Genomic DNA, 18,481 nt, shown 5'->3' on the forward strand with positions numbered 1-18,481 from the left:
AAAGAAAAACTCTAAGAGCTTCTCTCTGGTGAGAAAGTCCAGATGCACCCCCGGGCTATATTCCAGTCATTAATAACTTTTAACGACACATCAAGAACAGCACGACCAAAAAAGGTTCATTTAATCGGCGGACCTGCGCGGTGATTGACATTTTTACGCGAGCTTACCCTGAGAATGTTAACAAATGCGTCGAAGTCTTCTTCCAGCGGCGCTCCCTCATTCGGTAAAGGTAATCTGTAATACCTGCAAGACAACAGATGGTCAGCAAGGGTTGAGCCTGCATCTGTGTTGTGTCAATATCGTCTTAAATGTGGGTCAAGACACACTGCACGTAAACATTTGACTTAAAATAAGACCGGACAGCTGAGCCCCCTCATGCTTTGTTTACTAATTTCCCCAAGTCTCCGATAGCAACCTCGTCCAGCGACTAACAAGGGATGATGGGAAAGAACCGAATCATGACATGACATGATATATGCATACCCACCACCTACACTTCTCATACTATATTGAAACATCCTGCTGCTTGCCATCCTGCTGCAAAACTTTAGAAGTGTCTGTGATGAGGCTTCAGTCTCCTCAGGGAACAATTTATCCTCCTGCTCTGGAAACATTGCGAGCATCCTGAGACGTCTCAATAAAGCCGTCTGCTGATCTGACTGCAAACAGGATGCTGCTAGCTTACGTTTTTACACACCCCTCACTGCACAAAAAAAAACAGGGCTACGGACACTATTTATAACCCGCCCTTTATATTCTGAAGCATTCAGCCATGATTCTGTCTGAGCTGACGTGAAAGGCGAGGAGGTAATAAAGGGGCAATGCAAACAACCTGTAGGCCGGCATGGTGAACACTGGCCTCTTATAGACCTCCTCTGTCACATGGATGTCCTCCTCACACGTGATGGAGATCTTCTGGGGCTCGTCTTTGAAGAACTCGATGTCATTGTAGACAGAGAAGATGTTTTCGTTGAGCATGGCGAAGTCGTGGAGCTGCGGAGGAAGTGGGAAGTGTTTAAATACGGCTACATTCATTTGTGTGGTACCACACAAAAACAGGGGCAGATGGTGACTGAGTGCGCCTTCGTCACCTCCTTCCTGACGGTGAGCTCCAGGCTCTCCACCAGCACCTCCTTCTTCAGGCCGTGTAGGTTCTCATGTAGGTTTTCCTTCCTCCTGGGGGTGTACGGCACAAAGTCGTCATCCTTGTGCAGGAAAACCACCGGCTCCTCTCGTACACAGAAGAATATAACCTCCTGTTTGCAAAAGCACAGTAAGATAGGCATCAAGTGATAAGTTTAAAAGCTAACGCTCGCTGCCTTTAGTCCGACCGCACCGCTGCCAAGAGCGACTGGAAACAATCTTTTGTCGTATGACATGCAGCAGATGAGTAAGGAGTTTTCAAGAGGCCTCACGTATAATTTTGTCAATTTCATTTCAATTACGGTCAGTTTCTCGCTGCTGTAAGCAAAGACGAGAGATTACTTTTCCACTGGCACACGTGACCACAACTTTCTGTTTGCTCAGTTCTACAATTCAGCCGCAGCCTCCGCTGAGCACTTGACTCCTCAAATATTTACTGACAACACGGCTAGAGAGAGCCCAGGCAGAGCGATCTACCAGTAAACCTATCAACCATGCATCCCAGCTTTAGTGGAGTTTCTGGGTTACTTGCGTGTATAAAAAGAAAATCATAGTGACCTTGTGTCCTTCCACCTGGAGCCTCTGGAGGACCTGTTTGAAGCCGTTCAGGCTCGGCTGACCCATCCCGTACAGAGGGTAGGATCCCTTGACTTGGCGGAAGTTGGGCGCCCCATAGCTGCCCGTGGTGTTCAGGACATCTGCCTTGCTGTACACGTCCTGGACCATGAAGTACTCCCCCTGGAAGGCAAAGACCCTTAATTCATTTTCAGAGCATGACCCTGTCCCAACGAATCCTCCAAAATCCCCTTGAGCATTCATTAGCATTTGTAAACTCTCCACAGCAAATATCTCAGCACTAAGGGGGGGGGGGGGGGTGAAATGAATTCTTTTTCACATGTTGATTTAAGTTTTGTAGCTGAACTTAAATCATTTCTTTAGTTATTTTTTTATTTCCCCCAAACTCAATTACAAAAAGTCTAAATCTCTTCTTTGTCCTCTTTCTGTCGACAAACAACAACGCGGATACAGTCTGGTTACTCTGTTGACTCAACAGATTTAATCTCTGCTCTGTCACCTCCATCTGCCCAGGATCCGTTGAATTGTGTGTCAGTAGAGCAGATTTAGACAATTTCTATTGTAGTGGTAACGGCTTGATTGTGCTTATTAAGGGGTGAACATTAATAACAAGGGTATTGTTCCAACAACTGGCTCCATGTTGGTTAAACAAAAACACACTTAGAATTCTTAAGTTCTGTTTCAATAAGCAGATTCACACTCAAAACATGTGGTAGATAAATCATTTTAGTTTTCAGGAGAGGGAGGAGGGAGGGCCAAAACAGAAGGGACGAGATGTCTCTTCAAATTCATCTGCCTCAATGTGGACATAAACGTTTCTTAAACTAAAACAATCTCCATCCTTTTAGGGTGCTTTAGCTCTGGATGAATAATAATCTCCGTCCACGCTCCCACACTTGAAAACACATGATTGGGAAGAAGATGGTTTTCCCTGCAATTGGTTGCTTGGCTACAGGAGATATGAAGGAGAAACACAGCGGTGAAAAGTAAGACGAGTGATTTCCCATCTCGGATCAACGACAAGGTGGAACTGTAAGGTATTCAAGTAGGGACATTCCAGTTTTGCCAATCCACACCACGACACAGCTCTGGGTGTCTTCAAACTAAACCACAGCGTTTCCAAGCTTCTCTGTTTTTGGGGCTTTTAAGCTTAGACTGCAGACGTAAACATAGCAACTGTGATGTGTTTTAAAACTGAAAAGGTGTGGTGTGAATGCAGCCTGACTGGCGGTGAAACAACGGCCCCATCCACACATGTAAACAGAAGCTGTGTGTTAACACTGCCTGCTGGAGCAGCCACAGCAGACGAGGGGGCAGAGCACTTCAAAGCCCCGATAGGAGGGTGACAACGAGTCCCGTTTCAGCGTCTGCGCCACATCATAAAGCGACGCATGACAATGTTCCTGCACCGCTCTGCAATTTTGACACGGGAACGTGAAAAGGGGCCGATGTAAAAGACAGGTGAGACGAATCTGCTTCTTTTTCACGACAGTGCTTCTCTTGGGAGGGTTGTTCCTACCTGCACCAGGTAGTGCTCGGGCATGGTTTCTGATATCCGCCCGACTTTGTAGTTGGTCTTGAGGATTTCATCGTGAATCTGGAACTCCTGTCTGCAATTATACCTGTAAAAGAGAACAACACAGCAGGTCTGGGAGGTGAAAAGAGGTCAATTCAATTATCAGCCAGTATTTGCCCGGCCTGGATTGACAAATGAGATGATAACAGGGGCAAACACTCGGAGCGGAGGCTGGGGGGAGGTCACCGCAGTGATCAAAGGAGATTAACACCCAATTGTGAGAACGCGGATTCGAGGAGGGACTTACGTGATGACGACAGGTGCGACTTTGTTGGTGATAATGGACTTGGCCTTGTTGTTGTGGATGTTGACTGTCTGAAAGGGGCTCATGGTAAGAGACTGCCTGCTGTCGGCCATCCCGTTGCTGTGGACACTCTCCAGTGGCGAGGCTGCGGACACTGGCTGCGGTGCGGCACTGGCAGTTGTACCCATGCTCCACAAGCAGCTGCGAATGACATCGCAGCGGACTCAGAAACAGGAAGCAAACACACTCGCACACACATGCAGAAAGGCCGGCACACGGCCGCAACACACACAGAATATTTGAGGTGGGACAACACAACAAAGACCCCACTTCCTCACTGGATAAAAAAAACATACTGATATTTATATTTGTGTGTGTTAGCATTGTCAGACTTTTGGTTACAACTGAAGTATCTCAGCAGTGATTTTTGAACAGACATAATCGAATCTAGACGGTGAAACATAATGATCGACTATTCCTTGGTTTTCTTGGTTGTTATTGAAAAACTACAGGGTCATGGTCCCCAGAGGATACGTTTCAATCCTCTCCCCTTTGAGGTCAACCCATCGTAAGGTAAACATTTCTATCATGTGAAAAGCTTTTTTCAGACATGCATGATCCAGACGGGCTGCATGTGAACACGCAAATGTCACGTGTAAACAAAAACATGTGGATTCTGCAGCAGAATATATACATCATGCCCTGCATCCTGAACGCTCTACCCAGACACCACCCCTTGCCTGGATGCTACAGGAGGTTTCCCTGTTGTATTGAACGTGTCGGACAATCTACTGCCACGTTGTCCGAAACAAATCCTGGAGATATTTTCCAGATTTCATGTCTGAAAGTGGCTTAACACTTTGGTTTAACTACTTGCAAAAACAAAACAAAGGAAATGAATGCTCTCTGTACCTCTACTAAAGAACCATGTGATACATTTTGATAATGTACTGGAAACAAATATCAAAAAGAATATTTTTGATTCAGATTGTGTGACAGTATTTATATTCAAATCCTACAACTTGATACGGAGCACTCAGACCCCCACGCGAGCCAGCCGCATGTCTGGAGCAACCCTCCTCCCCTTTGAATAAACAAGGAGCCTCGCAGGGAGCTCTGCAGATAAACAAACCCGTCTTCCGACAAGCTCAGGAACAACACTGCTCCTCGACATCACTCACAACATGCGGCTGATCAGGAACCCACAGCGTCTGAGGGGCACAATCACATAAAAATACAGCCTTCCCTAATAAAGCACAGTATGTCACCCTACACAAAATCCCAGCTACACACACTGTCACACTCAAGCTGCGAAGTGTTGTCCAAGAGCACAGAATCAATCCCACATCAATATCGACTTCATGTGACACAGCAGAGTGACACGTCTGAGCCCACAGCACCTCTGTGTGATCTGCAGCTTTGAACCGACCGGACTGTGATTGAGCAGAGAGGCTCGGTGGAGAGGGAGAGGAGACGGATGAGTCACCACTACTCTCATCTTTGTTGCGCCTGGCGCTGAGTGGGCAGGTCAACATTGTATTGATTCTCTTATCCAGGGTCAGACGACAAGATATCCAGTTTCTTTTTAATCTTTCTGCTGACAGAGATTTTGTAAAATTTCTAAAAAAAAACATGCTTTTACAGCTTGTTACAAATCACATAATCACGTAAATGCAGAGAAAAGAGAACCGAGAGTAAAAAAGAAGTTTAGTCTCTACCCAGTAATAAAACTTCCATAAAAGGAAACTAAGTTTTCAAGAACACTGTGCCCCAGCCGCCCAGATCTATTTGAGTCCTCACCACATACCAAAAGCATCTCCGTTGCCATCCTTTCTGGGACTACCACAAGAAAAACAACAAAAACCTACACGCCAGCAACAATCCACCAAACTCGGACATCTTACGTGTGCAATGTGGAGCGATCTGAGCTCGCAGACCCTTTTCTCCGCTGCTTGTTGTCCGCCATGGTCCAGAAAGAGTGTGAGAACTTGGCATCCAATCCAAAGAGAAATCTTCCCTTTCTGAATCCCCGTGCCCACCCCCGCTCAGTGGGAAACACCCCTCGTGGGAGCTCAAAGCGCTCGGCCGCTTGGCACAGTTGGGCAAAGACTTCTTCCGAGAGCTCTCAGGCCACGTCCTCCACGTCCCCCGTCTTATCTCCTGTCTGATGTTGGGGAGTCGATTCATGCGGCAGACTCGAGTCTCCACTGAGGGGACCAGGGGAAGTAGTGATACATCTGGCAGCCAGATGGCAAAAGTTCAGCTCTCTTTCACGAGGACAGGCTGTGCACAAAGACCACACAGTTGACTGTAATACTGTACGGTCAGGATGTCACCGTTTTTTTTATGTGAAATTTGAGCTGCTGTTTGAATGTGGGACAAACTTTAGTATTGGAACTGTAACGACCTGATTGAAATCTAGAAGTCCATCAAAGCATTTAAAGAAGTTTGCCGTGCGGTCCAGCAGAGGGTGCTCTTAAAATTCATTTAGATTTTGTTGAAAGGAAAAATGTACCAGTTCAAAACATAGACTGTGTCCCCAGTGTGCTCCCCAAAAGTGAGAGCAAAGCATGTCGATAGCTGGTTGCCCCATAAATTCCATCTCCTCCGCTCTAATTGCGGGATGAATTGTTTTGTACATGCGTTCAACAATATAGTGGAACACAAACACTTAAATGAAAGTAATCGATTGTCTCACAGTAAATAAGTTTGCTACTTTTATTTAAGCCTCTTAATTCAATGCATAAAAACATTGAAACAAAGCATTACAATATTAAAAGAAGCTATTAGATGTGTACTGTGTCTCCTTGACTTCCTAGCAAACTATGTTCGTTCCCTGTCACTTTAAGAACATTTAATCAGTAGGTTCCCTTCACCCACCACCACAGTCATGCATGATAATATGCATGGTCCTATGTGGTTCAGTTGAAGGTTATAAAACACTGATGACAGATTCTCCCACTCGTCCACAAGCCAGAACTTATATGTCTTATCCAATGTAAAGTAGTTATTCTATGAAACGAATGAGGGTTACATGAGGCGAACTGACTCCCTTACAGAAACTTCAGTTTGACTGCGGTCATAAATAGTTCCAGTTTCTCACTGAAAGGCCTACATCAGAAACCCTACTGTTCCTACCCTATAGCCTGTGACATCAGCTGTGAGACTATACACCAAGAAGTACCTGCTACATGCACGCCCAGCTGGTCAGCCACGCGGCGTTCAGCATGGGCAGGCCCCGCTCAGCGCGTGGGCAGCCGGGGCGGAGGCCTGAGTAGAAATAGCCCTCAGTCATAAACATCCTCCTGGAGAGCCAATCACGACAACTCATTAGAGAGGCTGTTTATCCCTCACGTTACTCAGAGTAGTGTCGCCCTGCACGAGGGGCCAATGAAACGACAAGACAAACTTGCCACAACATGATGCAGCAGTGTTGAAATCTTGTCTATGACACCGTGAACCGCTGGTCAAAGTTAACCAGTGGCCACTAATATTTAAATCCACGGATGGAACAGTTCGACAAAATAAAACCATGGAAACTGGAACCTCCTGCCAGCCTACCAGCTTCGCTCCATTCAGTGCTGCCCCATTTAAATTCAGCCGGTGTCCCAACTTTGCAGTGTAGGAACATCTTCAGACAAAAGGGCCCGAGTGCAGACAGGAAGAAGCATGCAGCTGCAGGATGCATCTGCTGGTGGCCCCGAGGAAGGATGCAGAGCGCTCTTCATTCACAAGAGATGCAGGGGTTCAAGAGGTGGGTATCACGTTGTATCACGGCGCCGAGAGGATCTTTTAACACGGACTAGCAAGAAAGCTCAAAATGAATGCAACTTGCTTTCCTGGCAAAACTGGATCCAGGGGCACTTTGGTCTCCACAGAGGCCACTCCTTCGATCTTGCAATGTTAAGCCCGAAAGCCTGCTGACAGCTAAAAACCACATAAAATGACTGTGTGTATAGCTTTAGAAATCTGACAAACAATCACGCAAGAATGCTGCAAAGACTCCTCAGGATTTGTCTAACACAATTTAAGTCCAAATAAGCATCCGGATTATTTCGGTCTTGACACAATGACCCACAGTTTCTCACTCATCACAGGATACTAGACCAGCAAATCCCTTCAATGCCACCCGGTCGCACACCCCCCAGGCAGAGGAAGTGTACGCACACCTTGACAGGAAATGCTTAGTAATACGCTCTGTAACTTCCTCCCTGCAGCTGTACACATATTTCACCAAAGAGGTTCAGGGTTGCATACACGCGTGATTCCACAGGACACTGCAAGATCCTGAGCTAAATATCAGCAATGTGCGGAAATTAGCTCAGCGCTTCCTCTGTGTAAAATCTGTCTCTTTTCCTTCAACTGTTCCAAAAAACCTTATTGTGAGTTTGTGTAAACGTACGGCTCCGATGTTTTTGTCCAAAACAAATCACCCAATAGCTTGTTCAGAAAGAGACTGTGGTGAAAAAGGAAGCCATGCGGTGCATTGTTCAAGGATGCAATTTCCAAATCTGATCAAACTACCCAGAATAGGTTCTGCCCTGGCACACAGATAGTCCAGATTAAAGTGCACAACACGAATAACAACTCACAGACCGCCGCTTTTTTTTCAAATCTACTGGGACAAACACAAACTGTGCCACAGTGTGAATATGACACAAATCACAGGAATAACTTTTAGCCTCCTACATTCTTGCTTTCATCACAGTTTGACAGTGAGCTGCTAAAAATGGTGCGCAAATCTATTTTTAAATCGCTGCCTGTAATTTATTTCGTTTCAAGATGGCAATTTTATCCCCCTATGATTTCCAGGCTGCAATAACGTGGCTTTCCTTTTTTTGAACCCCAGCGTCTGACCACACTATTTTGTCAGAAGCACCCTGGAGACGACTGACAGCATTTTTTTAAAATTTGTATTTCCCTAAACTCATTCCTTGGAGAGAGAAACCTCGGCTGCTGCAGATTTTTACACTGATTTGTTAACCTGTTTCCTTTCGCCTGCACACTCGGATTTGAAATTTGTAAGCTGGTGTATGTGCAAACAAACCCTGAGTGAGCAGCTTCCTCTTCTGAGTTGGCGTGGGACGCAGGGATCCTGTCAAGCAGGCGCTGGCCGTTTGGTACATAGGAATGAGAGCTGATAAACTTCATCACATGCCAAGAAGAATGTAGCTATGAGACGATCAAACATAGCTGGCGTTGTAACAGAATATTTAAGCCAAATGAGGAACTCTAAAAATAAAAAAGGGGCTTTTTGTCCCATAATAGATGAACTAGTTTAAAAAGGCTGCACAGCTCAGTCATTTCAGTCTGAAGTCTCAGATTAAATCATCAGCATGGTGTGCCATTTCCTTTTGGATCCTTCCGAGACATGCTGATGACCTTTCTAACGACCACAAGCCTGCAGCGGGAGGCATGTCATAAAACAGAGAATATAGAAGAATCAAAATTGTACCTGGCATTCAGCTGTCCAGTCCACCATCCGAGAGGTGCTTGAGTTTCTGAGGGAGCGCAATGAGGAAAAAAAAGGAGAGAGAATAGGGGGGTTAAAAATAAACCAAAATGACAGCTCTCCAGCAAGGCAGCGGCACTGGTCTCAGTCGGACATCCTCGCTGGCATCTGGTCTGTGAGGTAATCTGTCGCTCTCTGGGCGCTGATCGCACTACGGCAGGCGGCGGTCTCGCATCATAACGCGTCCTAATAACGCGAGTCAATGAACGCGTCCTTCAGTGAAGACAGATCCCAGACAGGCACTCAGCAGGAGAAGGCAAGGGTGGGAGGGGAGTGTGGTGGGGGGGCACACAGCTCTCTGTCTGAGGTTTAGATGTGTGACAGCATGCTCCCTCGGTTTTTTTGTTTAACTTTTTTGAAAAGCAGGGCTGCTCGCGTATACTAAGGTTTGTGTGTTTGTGTGTGCATGTGTAAGCGTGCACGTGTATGAGTAAAGAGGATGTGGAGGCGGACCAGCAGAGGCTTGCTCATCCTCCACTTCACTGTCCAATCGCTATTAGAGCCTCCTGGCAACACAACGCCTCCCACACATGGCAGCCCTTTGAAACAAGTGTCCCTGACACACAAATTAAACCTGCACTGTACTGAACTTATTACACTGAGCCCTCAGCCGCTAGCCCTGATGTAAAGTAGACCTGCCAAGGGGCTGACGATCGCTAACAACTGCACACAGATGACATCACGTAAGCCTAATTCACTACGATGCTCTAATTACTCCATTCATTAGCGGTTAACACATGCCATGTTGGAGGCAAACAGGCTTACAGCTGGGCAAATACTCAGGTTTAAGCCTGAGGTTCAGCTGCAGAGGGGCTGTGTGCTGTGAGGTCAGAGCAACTTATCATGCACCCAGTGTCCTATTTCATCCTGTGGGCTGTTAAGGGTGAGAACAAAGTGAGGAGGGTGTCCAGTAATATTATACTTCTGCAAACCAAGCCTTGCACAAATCACAAATTTTGCAAACCTGACATCATCTACCATGGCAGCCACCTACCCTCCCTGTGGCTGCCTGTGAGAACTTTTTCTTCCAAATGTGCAATCAACAGTCTTTCACAAGATAATGCCCCAAATTAGGCGTATTTAGAAAAGTGGTGAGTGGTTTTGGAGATATGAGGTAAAAATCTACTGCTGCCACACCTGTTCCTTCCTTCCTGCAGCGACGCAAGCCAAAGCCTCTTCTTGCAACACCAACAGCGCGAAGCAGAACCCTCCCATGTACCACAAAACCTCAGAAAGTGAATCAAGCAATCAAGGGCGTGAGCAATCATGAACATGATTTGGATTTTCTCAGGGCTGAATATATACGATCTAGAGAAGAAATAATCTTGTAAATGTGATATCTAATCTGACTGATCTAAATCCTTTATTTCCTTCCAATTGAGAAAGAGCACAGGTCTGAGTAGGAAGATGAAAGAACATGATGTTTGACAGATTCAAAGAAACAGCCTCTTTGCTAGATTTCCACAGTGGAAGAAGTAACATACGGCTAATATCACCCGTCTTTTCCAAATCCCTACTCCGGCCTGTGGTCTGTCTCACTCCGAAAAGGCAATTTGCTGAATACCTTGTACCAGTTTCCCTGATGAAGGGAAATATTTCACCTGGGAGGAAATCGAGCTGCCACTTATAACTTAAAAGATTCAATATGATCTTTTCATGGCTGTAGTTCCCCCGTTCTCAAAGACATAAGTAGCTTTAAGATGTATTCACAAACACTAAACCTCCAGGGAACAATTAATCTAGAATACCCAAAGGGACCATCTAAGGGACATATTTTCTCTCGAGTCCCACAATCAAATATGACACCTTGTGGTAAAAATGATCCAACGCACTCAGGCGTGCACATGAGATTTCCATTTAGAGGAACACAGATGTTCATTATACCATGACGGACAACTACTTCAACTGCAAACAGGTGTTTGGGCGGAAACTTGGCACAACGTCACTGCACAGGATCCTAGCAATCAGAGTTTAAAATCAACCATTTCTCATTTCTCATTTTCTGGGTTTTAGGCGGTAAACTTGCCCAAAGCAACTCTAAACCCTTTCTAGTGTATCAATTTCCAACGAACGTGCCTACTATGTATAAATGGTGAATAATAAATCAAGAGCTATGCCACGATTTCTCAACATTTCAAGTGGAGCCTGGGAGGTAGGAGGTTTCCGACCCTCCCTCTTAAAGCGAGAATAAGCAGCTCAATCATGTATGATCCGGGGCGTCCATTCACCGAGGAGTTTCATGCCCTCACTGTTGATTAATTGAGACGTTCACGGTTTGATCTGCGCCCTCAGTTGTCACGACCCGGTTTCTGTCTCTACCCCCCCACCCCCACCAACCCCCGGGATGGAGCTGAAGGTAAAGTGATATAAGGAGAGGAGAACGATCCCAGCTGGACGGGATAAATCAAACAAAAGGCCGGACTACAATACATCAAAGGGCATCCCGTGCTTTGTCTGACTGCACCTTAAGACTTTTTATACTTGACATGGCAAGACCGAACATGTCATGGTACATGGTCATGAATATTGATCTAAGACTACAGGGGAAACTAGTCAATTTGCACTGATAACATCCAATTTAGAAGCACATCTGAATGACGACAAAAGCACATATACTTTTTTCTACCTATGAGCCAGTGACCTATTATAGTTTATAGTTAGATTCATCATAACAACAAGTGGATTCAAGCCATAGGAACAAGAGCTAGATATCCTCCAGAACTGGGAGGGTAACCTTTAACCTTTAAACCAACAACTGCTGCTGCAGAACAAGAGCTTTAAGATGTATCACTTAAACCTGTAATGAGTGGCAATAAGAATTGTTGATGTAACATGGAAAAAAACATTTTAACAGTAAAGTTGAGCCTGCATGTTCATGATGGACATTTGGCAACTTTTGTAACAAAATAACCTAAGTATACAGATGCTCTTAGTAGGTGTCCATCACTTTCAACCACTTTTGACGGTTTCCTTTAGTGATGAGACTAGTAGTTGACTAATTTGATACATAAGAGTACATAAATATGATTGGTTCCCTAAATTATACATTTGTTATTAATGTTTTCCTTGTGTGGAGGTGTTGGTTGCATCGATTCACAACACATCACATGCAAACAATGCATAACAGTTTTTACAGGGAAATAAAGTATTAATTGAAATATTCCTGATTATGTGCTTGCTTATGTGTGTTTACCTGCTGATGAGAACCAACCTGATGTCACAGGGTTTGATTTTCATCACCAAGTCTGAGAGCAAATCAATGAGTGGATGCAGTCGGAGCACAATGCAATGCAGGCATGCAGAGTTGGGGGGGTTGCCAAGCACATGTAAGCTCAATCAGCCACCAAAACACTTAAAATAACCTCACATTTTAACACGTCGATCTGCAGCGGCTTTGCACAACCCGACGTTAATAAAGCCACATAGAACCCTAGGGGAGCTGCTTTGCATCCGATGCGTCGTGGATGTGAACTTTTAATCGGCCGTGAATCGTGCAGCGACGACCGCAAACTTTGCAGCTACTCACCATTTCAGCACACGGTGGATGAAAAGGCGTCCGGAGCCGGAGAGAGGCGGCTTCCTGGGCTCAGGTTGTCCGCTGTGGCCGATGAATCCGCGCTGCTTCGCTTTCTCTTTGTGCCGGCGGAGGAAACATCCATTGATTTCTTTCCTCTTTTTCTGTCTTTTCTCCGGAGATTTACGAGGAAAAGCGTTTTCCCTGTGTGGATGAAGACGCACGGCGCATGCGCACACTGCGGGTCATCCTCGGGTTGCTCCCTGCAAGATAGAAAAAATATACGAAGATCAAAATCAATTTAAAGTTTAAAATATAAAGTAAAAGCTGTTCTATACCTGCAGAAAACAGGTTGAAAAAACTCAGCGATCTTCAATATGTGCACTCAAACACCAATGGCCCCACTGATTAAAGTTTATGTAGAAAATATTTTAGGAATGTTATAAGCATAATTGCATGCAAATTCAAAACACTATAAAAAGAATGGCTATGGCAAGGTCCCACAAATTAAGTGCTGACAGTAAAAGCTTTAAAAGAATGGAAAAAAAGATTTTATGAATATTATAAGAAAATCCAGGAAGTTACATTTGATCAAGAGAGATAAGGCAGTTTCCTGTTTACTTCCTCTCCTGCTGGGCGTAATAGGAAATCTGATGTCAATATTAAGTTTTCGTTTACCTTATCTTACATTTGTGGAATAAATACTTTTATTCACTTTCATTTATTTTTATTTGTAGTACACAATTCATAAGGTCAACAGAGAGGTACAAAAGCTTTATTTTGTCATGTTAACTTTAACTTTTAACTTGTATTTTACTATTTTACATAAGGGAAAGTATAAACCATGAAATTAGATGTTATGGAGACAATTCATCAAATGCAATATATTAATTCTAGCAGTAGACTGGAGTGTTCAGGTGACACAACACTTTTAGATGATCATATATATCATATATTTTAAAGCCAAACTTGTGTGAAGCCTTAACTGCACATTAATCTGAAGTTATACAACACATTTCTTATATGTCTTTATAATGTAGGCCTGTGTGAAGAAGAGAGAAAGTGGTGCAGACGATACAACACATGTTGAAGAGAAATTGCAGCTGGACATGTGTCATTTGTGAACCTGACATGTGTTTTATGTTAATGTCTTGTTTCATTAGTCGTTAATAAGCCCAGCTCTCTGCAGTCCATTCCAGTGTGTAGTGGACTACATTGGGAAAGGCTAACAATTAGTGTAAGCCAAATAGCTGGAACAATTGGTCCGCGGATGGGGAGTCAGGCTGCGGAGGCGAACCAAAGATCCTGGCAGCAAACAAAAAGTTGCTCGTCTTGTAAACACGCACCCGGGCGCCTCATTACCAAGTGAATGGATGATGAGCTGTCAGGTAACAAGTCTTCAAGACGCATGTCAATTTCCTTTAATGTTCTCAGCTACTTGTTAAACATGGAAGAGGGTGGCTGAGGGTATATAAGACACCCCTAATCTACCAGCCAGAGGAATTTGTCATTAACCGGACTAAAACATGCGCTCATTGGGAGCTCTGGGCGTCGCGCTGCACGCATCTCTGCTGGTGCTGCTGGCCCAGGGGTTCCACAGATCCAGGGACGGGGTCTTCCTGAGGCCGCAGCATCGTCTCCCCGTGCCGGACCGAACCACCGGGCATCAGCCGCCCACATACATGGTGCACCTCTACAGGAACTTCAAGGCGAACTTCTCCGGAACCTTGGACACCGCGGAGCAGGACGCAGCGAGGCAAGCGGACACCGTGAAGAGCGTGATGGCCAAAAGTAAGACCGCTTCTCCAAGGATTGTACGCATGGGGTGATAGATCAGGATGGAGACAAGATAACGGAGGGTTTTCTTCATTTAGCCTGTGCATGGAGGTTGTTTTTGCTTTGCCCACTCGAGAGGCTTTTAAATGTTAGTTTTTTTTTTATTATTCCTTTATGGCTCAATTGTTGTCCTGTCAAAGCTGCGCGCCAGACGACCTCAGAGGGTTCGAATCCACATCCCACTCGGGGGGTGAATAAGCACGCAGGGATCAGCGTGTGAAAAGGCCGCTTTTCTGTCTAATTCTCAAAGCAAACCTCTTTTTACTTAAATAGGTGATGTTGATTAGGCAGCTCTGCCAGACATCCCCCTATACAAATCCCTCTCCGGGTCAAATCAACAACTTCCCTCAGTTCTTTCTTCACACTTGTCTTGATTAGATTAGAGCTCGGGGGGATTTAACGGTGGCACAAGCAGCCAACAACTGGAGGTGTGGGACTTATTACCTGTGTGTCTGACCGACTGAGGATATGCAGAAGCCGGGGGACAGGACATACATGCAGGGATGTGTTTGGTGATTGGTTTCGACCCCGTGTTTGGTTTGAGTGGATTAATAAACGAGCGGTGGTTGGCACTTTTGATCAAGATAAATTGGCCAATGCGCCTGAACGAGGCGCAAGTTAAATGTTTAAGATGCTTTAATCCTTTAGATGAGTTGGAACCACACCTGTTCACTGAATCACAATGACCACCACCCCCCATTATACAGATGTGGGCGCAGCATATTTTGCCCCCCTACTGGAACAATGGCTGGATTATTTCTCAGTGGATTTACTTACATCGTGCACCTTTGACAATCCCCATCAATCAAGCATTGATCTTGGAAGTAGATTAAAAGTTATCAAAAGCAATATATATTGTGCATTGATTATAAAACCTAATTTAAATATCTCACTTTGCAAAACAAAAGAAGCAAGTTGACTTATAAATACCACGAAGCACAATAGCAACCAATCATTATTATAAACATATTAAATTGATATTATTATATCGATATTAGCTGAAATTTCCAGGGTTCTATTTCAGGCAATATAGCACCTATTTCAGTTTGATTATCCACCAGCTAGCAGATATATAATGTTTTATTACTAACTACTGTTTCCAAGTATGGGTCTTACATCGTTGAGGGAGATGAGAACAACTTAAATAAACACAAACAAATTAAATGGTTTACAACTTTAAAAAGGACTTCTGTAAAAAAAGTATAATAGTTATCAACTGTGTGAATAATTTGTTAAATTTAGGTATACAAAATTGTGTACCAATTTCAGTCTTTTTTCAAGTTGGTCCAACAACTGTCTTATCTCAGTGGGGTATGCAACAGAGAGCACAGGTGGCTTTCACTGTAAAGCTCACTGGCACATTGTCCTATCAGTATATAATATGAGTCATGATTTGGATATTTATGTTGATTGGAAGATAAGGCCCTGAATGATACTAATCTCTCTCTTCTCTTTATAAGGTTTGACGTACAGACACAAGCGCTGGGTTGCGACCTTCGACCTCAACAACCTGCCGGCCGACAAACGGATCCAAGCGGCAGAGCTGCGAATCCGGCTTCCTCGGACGACGAGCGATTACAACATCTCTGTAGAGGTCTACCACCAAAACGGCCAGGCATGCCACATGCAGCAGGGCTGCCATGAACAGCAGCTGGTGGGGCTGATCGGAGAGTCATCCCTGGTCACTTCATCACAGAGCTGGAAAGTGTTCAACATGACAAGTCTCCTCTTGGACTGGCTCAGGCAGAGGTCGATGGTGAGGGTTCAACACAAAAGGGTGTCCAGAAGGAAGAAGGCGCTGAAGTCAAAGAGAGCCCTGTCGCCTCCCGAGCAGCCCGTCTTTGTGGCGAGCCCGAGGAGAGATCAGGAAGTTAGTGAACGAGCCTTGCTGGTCATCTTTTCGCGCACTGGCTCGGGCGAAAACTCAAAGGCCAAAGCAAGTTTGCTTCACACTGCTGAGCAATCCAAGTTCTTGTCCCCCGGTGATATCAAAAAGGCGCGCCGGCCAAAGAGGCGCAGGAGCAAAAGGGGCCAGAGAGAACCGACAGCGAGAGGCCCACAGGTGTCCAAGAAGGGGAGTGAGAAAACTCTATGTCGCAGGGTCGACCTGCAAGTGGACTTTAATCAAATAGGTTGGGGATCCTGGATCATCTTCCCTAAGAGGTACAACGCCTACCGCTGTGAGGGTTCCTGCCCTGGTCCTCTGGGAGAAGACCTCAATCCAACAAATCATGCTTACATGCAGGTGAGTTTTACAGTGTTCATGCAGAGATGACTGTTATCATTTATAATAGAGATAGTATATCTAGATAGAGTCTTTGAAAAGACTATGGTGAACTGGATTCACTATTCAAAAGGTCAAGAGGTGACGTGTACAATGTTAGGAATGCAGCTCAAAAAAAGCTTTCTACGATAGATGTGGACGTGTAAAACTACGTGTTAGGATTTTATGTTTTTTTCTTTGTCAAATCTGAGAGTAAACTGAGTTTTAAAGTATTGACTCATCATTATTCGGCTGTTTATGAAGGGCTGTGTATTTCCCCCTTATTTCAATAGACAAAACATTTTAAAAATGTAATGTGACTGTCCTATAACTCGTAAATCAATAACCTATTTTGAATGACTCAGTATCTTTATTTCGAGAACCTGAGCGTTACGCATCTAAAATCCTTGTTTTTGTCTTTTCCTTTTCCAGAGTTTACTGAAACATTACCATCCCGACAGAGTGGCATCGCCCTGCTGCGCCCCGACCAAAATGAGCCCGCTGAGCATGCTGTACTACGAGAACCAAGAGATGCTCCTTCGACACCACGAGGATATGATCGTGGACGAGTGCGGCTGCCAGTGACGGCTGCGTCCAGCACCTCCAGGCATAACCTGGGTGGCTGAGCAGCATAACAGCAAAAATGTCTGAGAAACAATAGAAAACACTTAACCAAACGGGGGTAAAGCTCTTTGACATTTGTCACTGTACACGGTGAGATTGTAGCTGATCTATAGTTTGTAAAGAGGCTTGACTATAATTTGTGATGTGGGCTCTGGTTTGTGGGGAGGATATGTGCTGAAACACAAACTCAACAACACAAGGTCAAAGATTATTATTCTTAACTTATCATATTTGGTCAATGTAAACATGAAATGGCAACGTTAATGAATATTCCAGCACTGTTTTATTGTAAACTACCATGTGTGTAACTGTATATTAATGTATATCTATTGTAAATATTTTGTTTAAATGTGTATTTATGTACATTTTGCACATGGAGTATGTATTTTACTTTTCTTTTTGGGCATGTGAGTCTAGTAAAGTTATATATTAGTATACCAGTTCCTCATTCATCTTAACCAGTACGAGTGATCAAAAAGTATCAAAAACTGTCTGGGAAATTTGTTAAAGCAACACTGTGTATCTTTTACTGGGCAACAGCGCCCTCTACAGGTAATAGAGGAAAAGAGTAAATATCTTGACTGAAGCTTTGCCTGCATATTCCCACTCACTGAACCGAAACACAACTGAACAGTGAATATTCCTCATGATCCCTGGCTAAATGAAACAGAAGAGCTGCCTGTGTTACAAATGCACAGAACTCTGTTTAGAATTCTTCATTTTTTACAGTTTCCTCACTGAATATTGGAGATAAACACTGTTTTAATGGCATCTGAGTCTTTTTAACTGATGGACATTTTGGCATTGCCCTTGAACTAGCTTGGCCTGATTATTACAATTTACGCTGAGACCATCCGTCAGTTACACACTACTCACTGGAGATAGAACCCTTCCACTAAAGTCACATAAAGCCAGAACAAATGTTTAAGGTGAGAAGTGGGGAGGAAAATCTGCACCACTCTCCCTAATCCAAGATTAAAAAGTTGCATAGTGTCTAAAGCAAGGTTTGGAAAATAGATCGTTCTGCTGTGACAGCCTGTCTGAGCTGTGAAACAACATACTGTCCTTGGAACCTTGCTGGCACATTTACCTACACTACTGTGTGCAATACAAAGGACACATAAAAAAAAGGGTGGACTTTTCTAGTTTCACACCTTTTAAAGCATTTGAGTCATTGCCAAATATCCAGCAAA

The 18,481-nt window shown here is 44.4% G+C and overlaps 2 protein-coding genes across 4 annotated transcripts in view; one reads left to right on the top strand and one right to left on the bottom strand.

The window, feature by feature from the left end:
* The window catches only part of pald1a (phosphatase domain containing paladin 1a), a 46,529-nt gene extending 33,476 nt beyond the window's left edge, over window positions 1–13,053 (bottom strand). The window contains exons 1-9 of one of the 3 annotated variants that reach the window (XM_053413505.1): window positions 12,904–13,053; window positions 12,578–12,828; window positions 8,995–9,040; window positions 3,543–3,740; window positions 3,239–3,341; window positions 1,702–1,881; window positions 1,092–1,256; window positions 833–993; window positions 168–243 (exon numbers count right to left, since the gene is read on the bottom strand). In XM_053413505.1, coding sequence (XP_053269480.1) covers window positions 168–243; window positions 833–993; window positions 1,092–1,256; window positions 1,702–1,881; window positions 3,239–3,341; window positions 3,543–3,727 — 870 coding nt within the window. In that variant the 5' untranslated portion in view covers window positions 3,728–3,740; window positions 8,995–9,040; window positions 12,578–12,828; window positions 12,904–13,053. Of the gene's footprint in view, window positions 1–167; window positions 244–832; window positions 994–1,091; window positions 1,257–1,701; window positions 1,882–3,238; window positions 3,342–3,542; window positions 3,741–5,443; window positions 5,465–8,994; window positions 9,480–12,577; window positions 12,829–12,903 lie in introns of those variants that run through there. The other 2 variants (XM_053413504.1, XM_053413503.1) reach the window with 2 other exon arrangements.
* Window positions 13,054–14,091: 1,038 nt separating this feature from the next.
* ndr2 (nodal-related 2) lies at window positions 14,092–17,249 on the top strand. Its single transcript, XM_053413506.1, has 3 exons — window positions 14,092–14,356; window positions 15,862–16,646; window positions 17,097–17,249. The coding sequence occupies exons 1-3, from the start codon at window positions 14,092–14,094 to the stop codon at window positions 17,247–17,249; spliced, it is 1,203 nt and encodes a 400-aa protein (XP_053269481.1).
* The last annotated feature ends 1,232 nt before the right edge of the window (window positions 17,250–18,481 follow it).

Source organism: Pleuronectes platessa, chromosome 21 (genome assembly GCF_947347685.1).
Source record: "Pleuronectes platessa chromosome 21, fPlePla1.1, whole genome shotgun sequence".
NCBI classification, from domain to species: Eukaryota; Metazoa; Chordata; class Actinopteri; order Pleuronectiformes; family Pleuronectidae; genus Pleuronectes; species Pleuronectes platessa.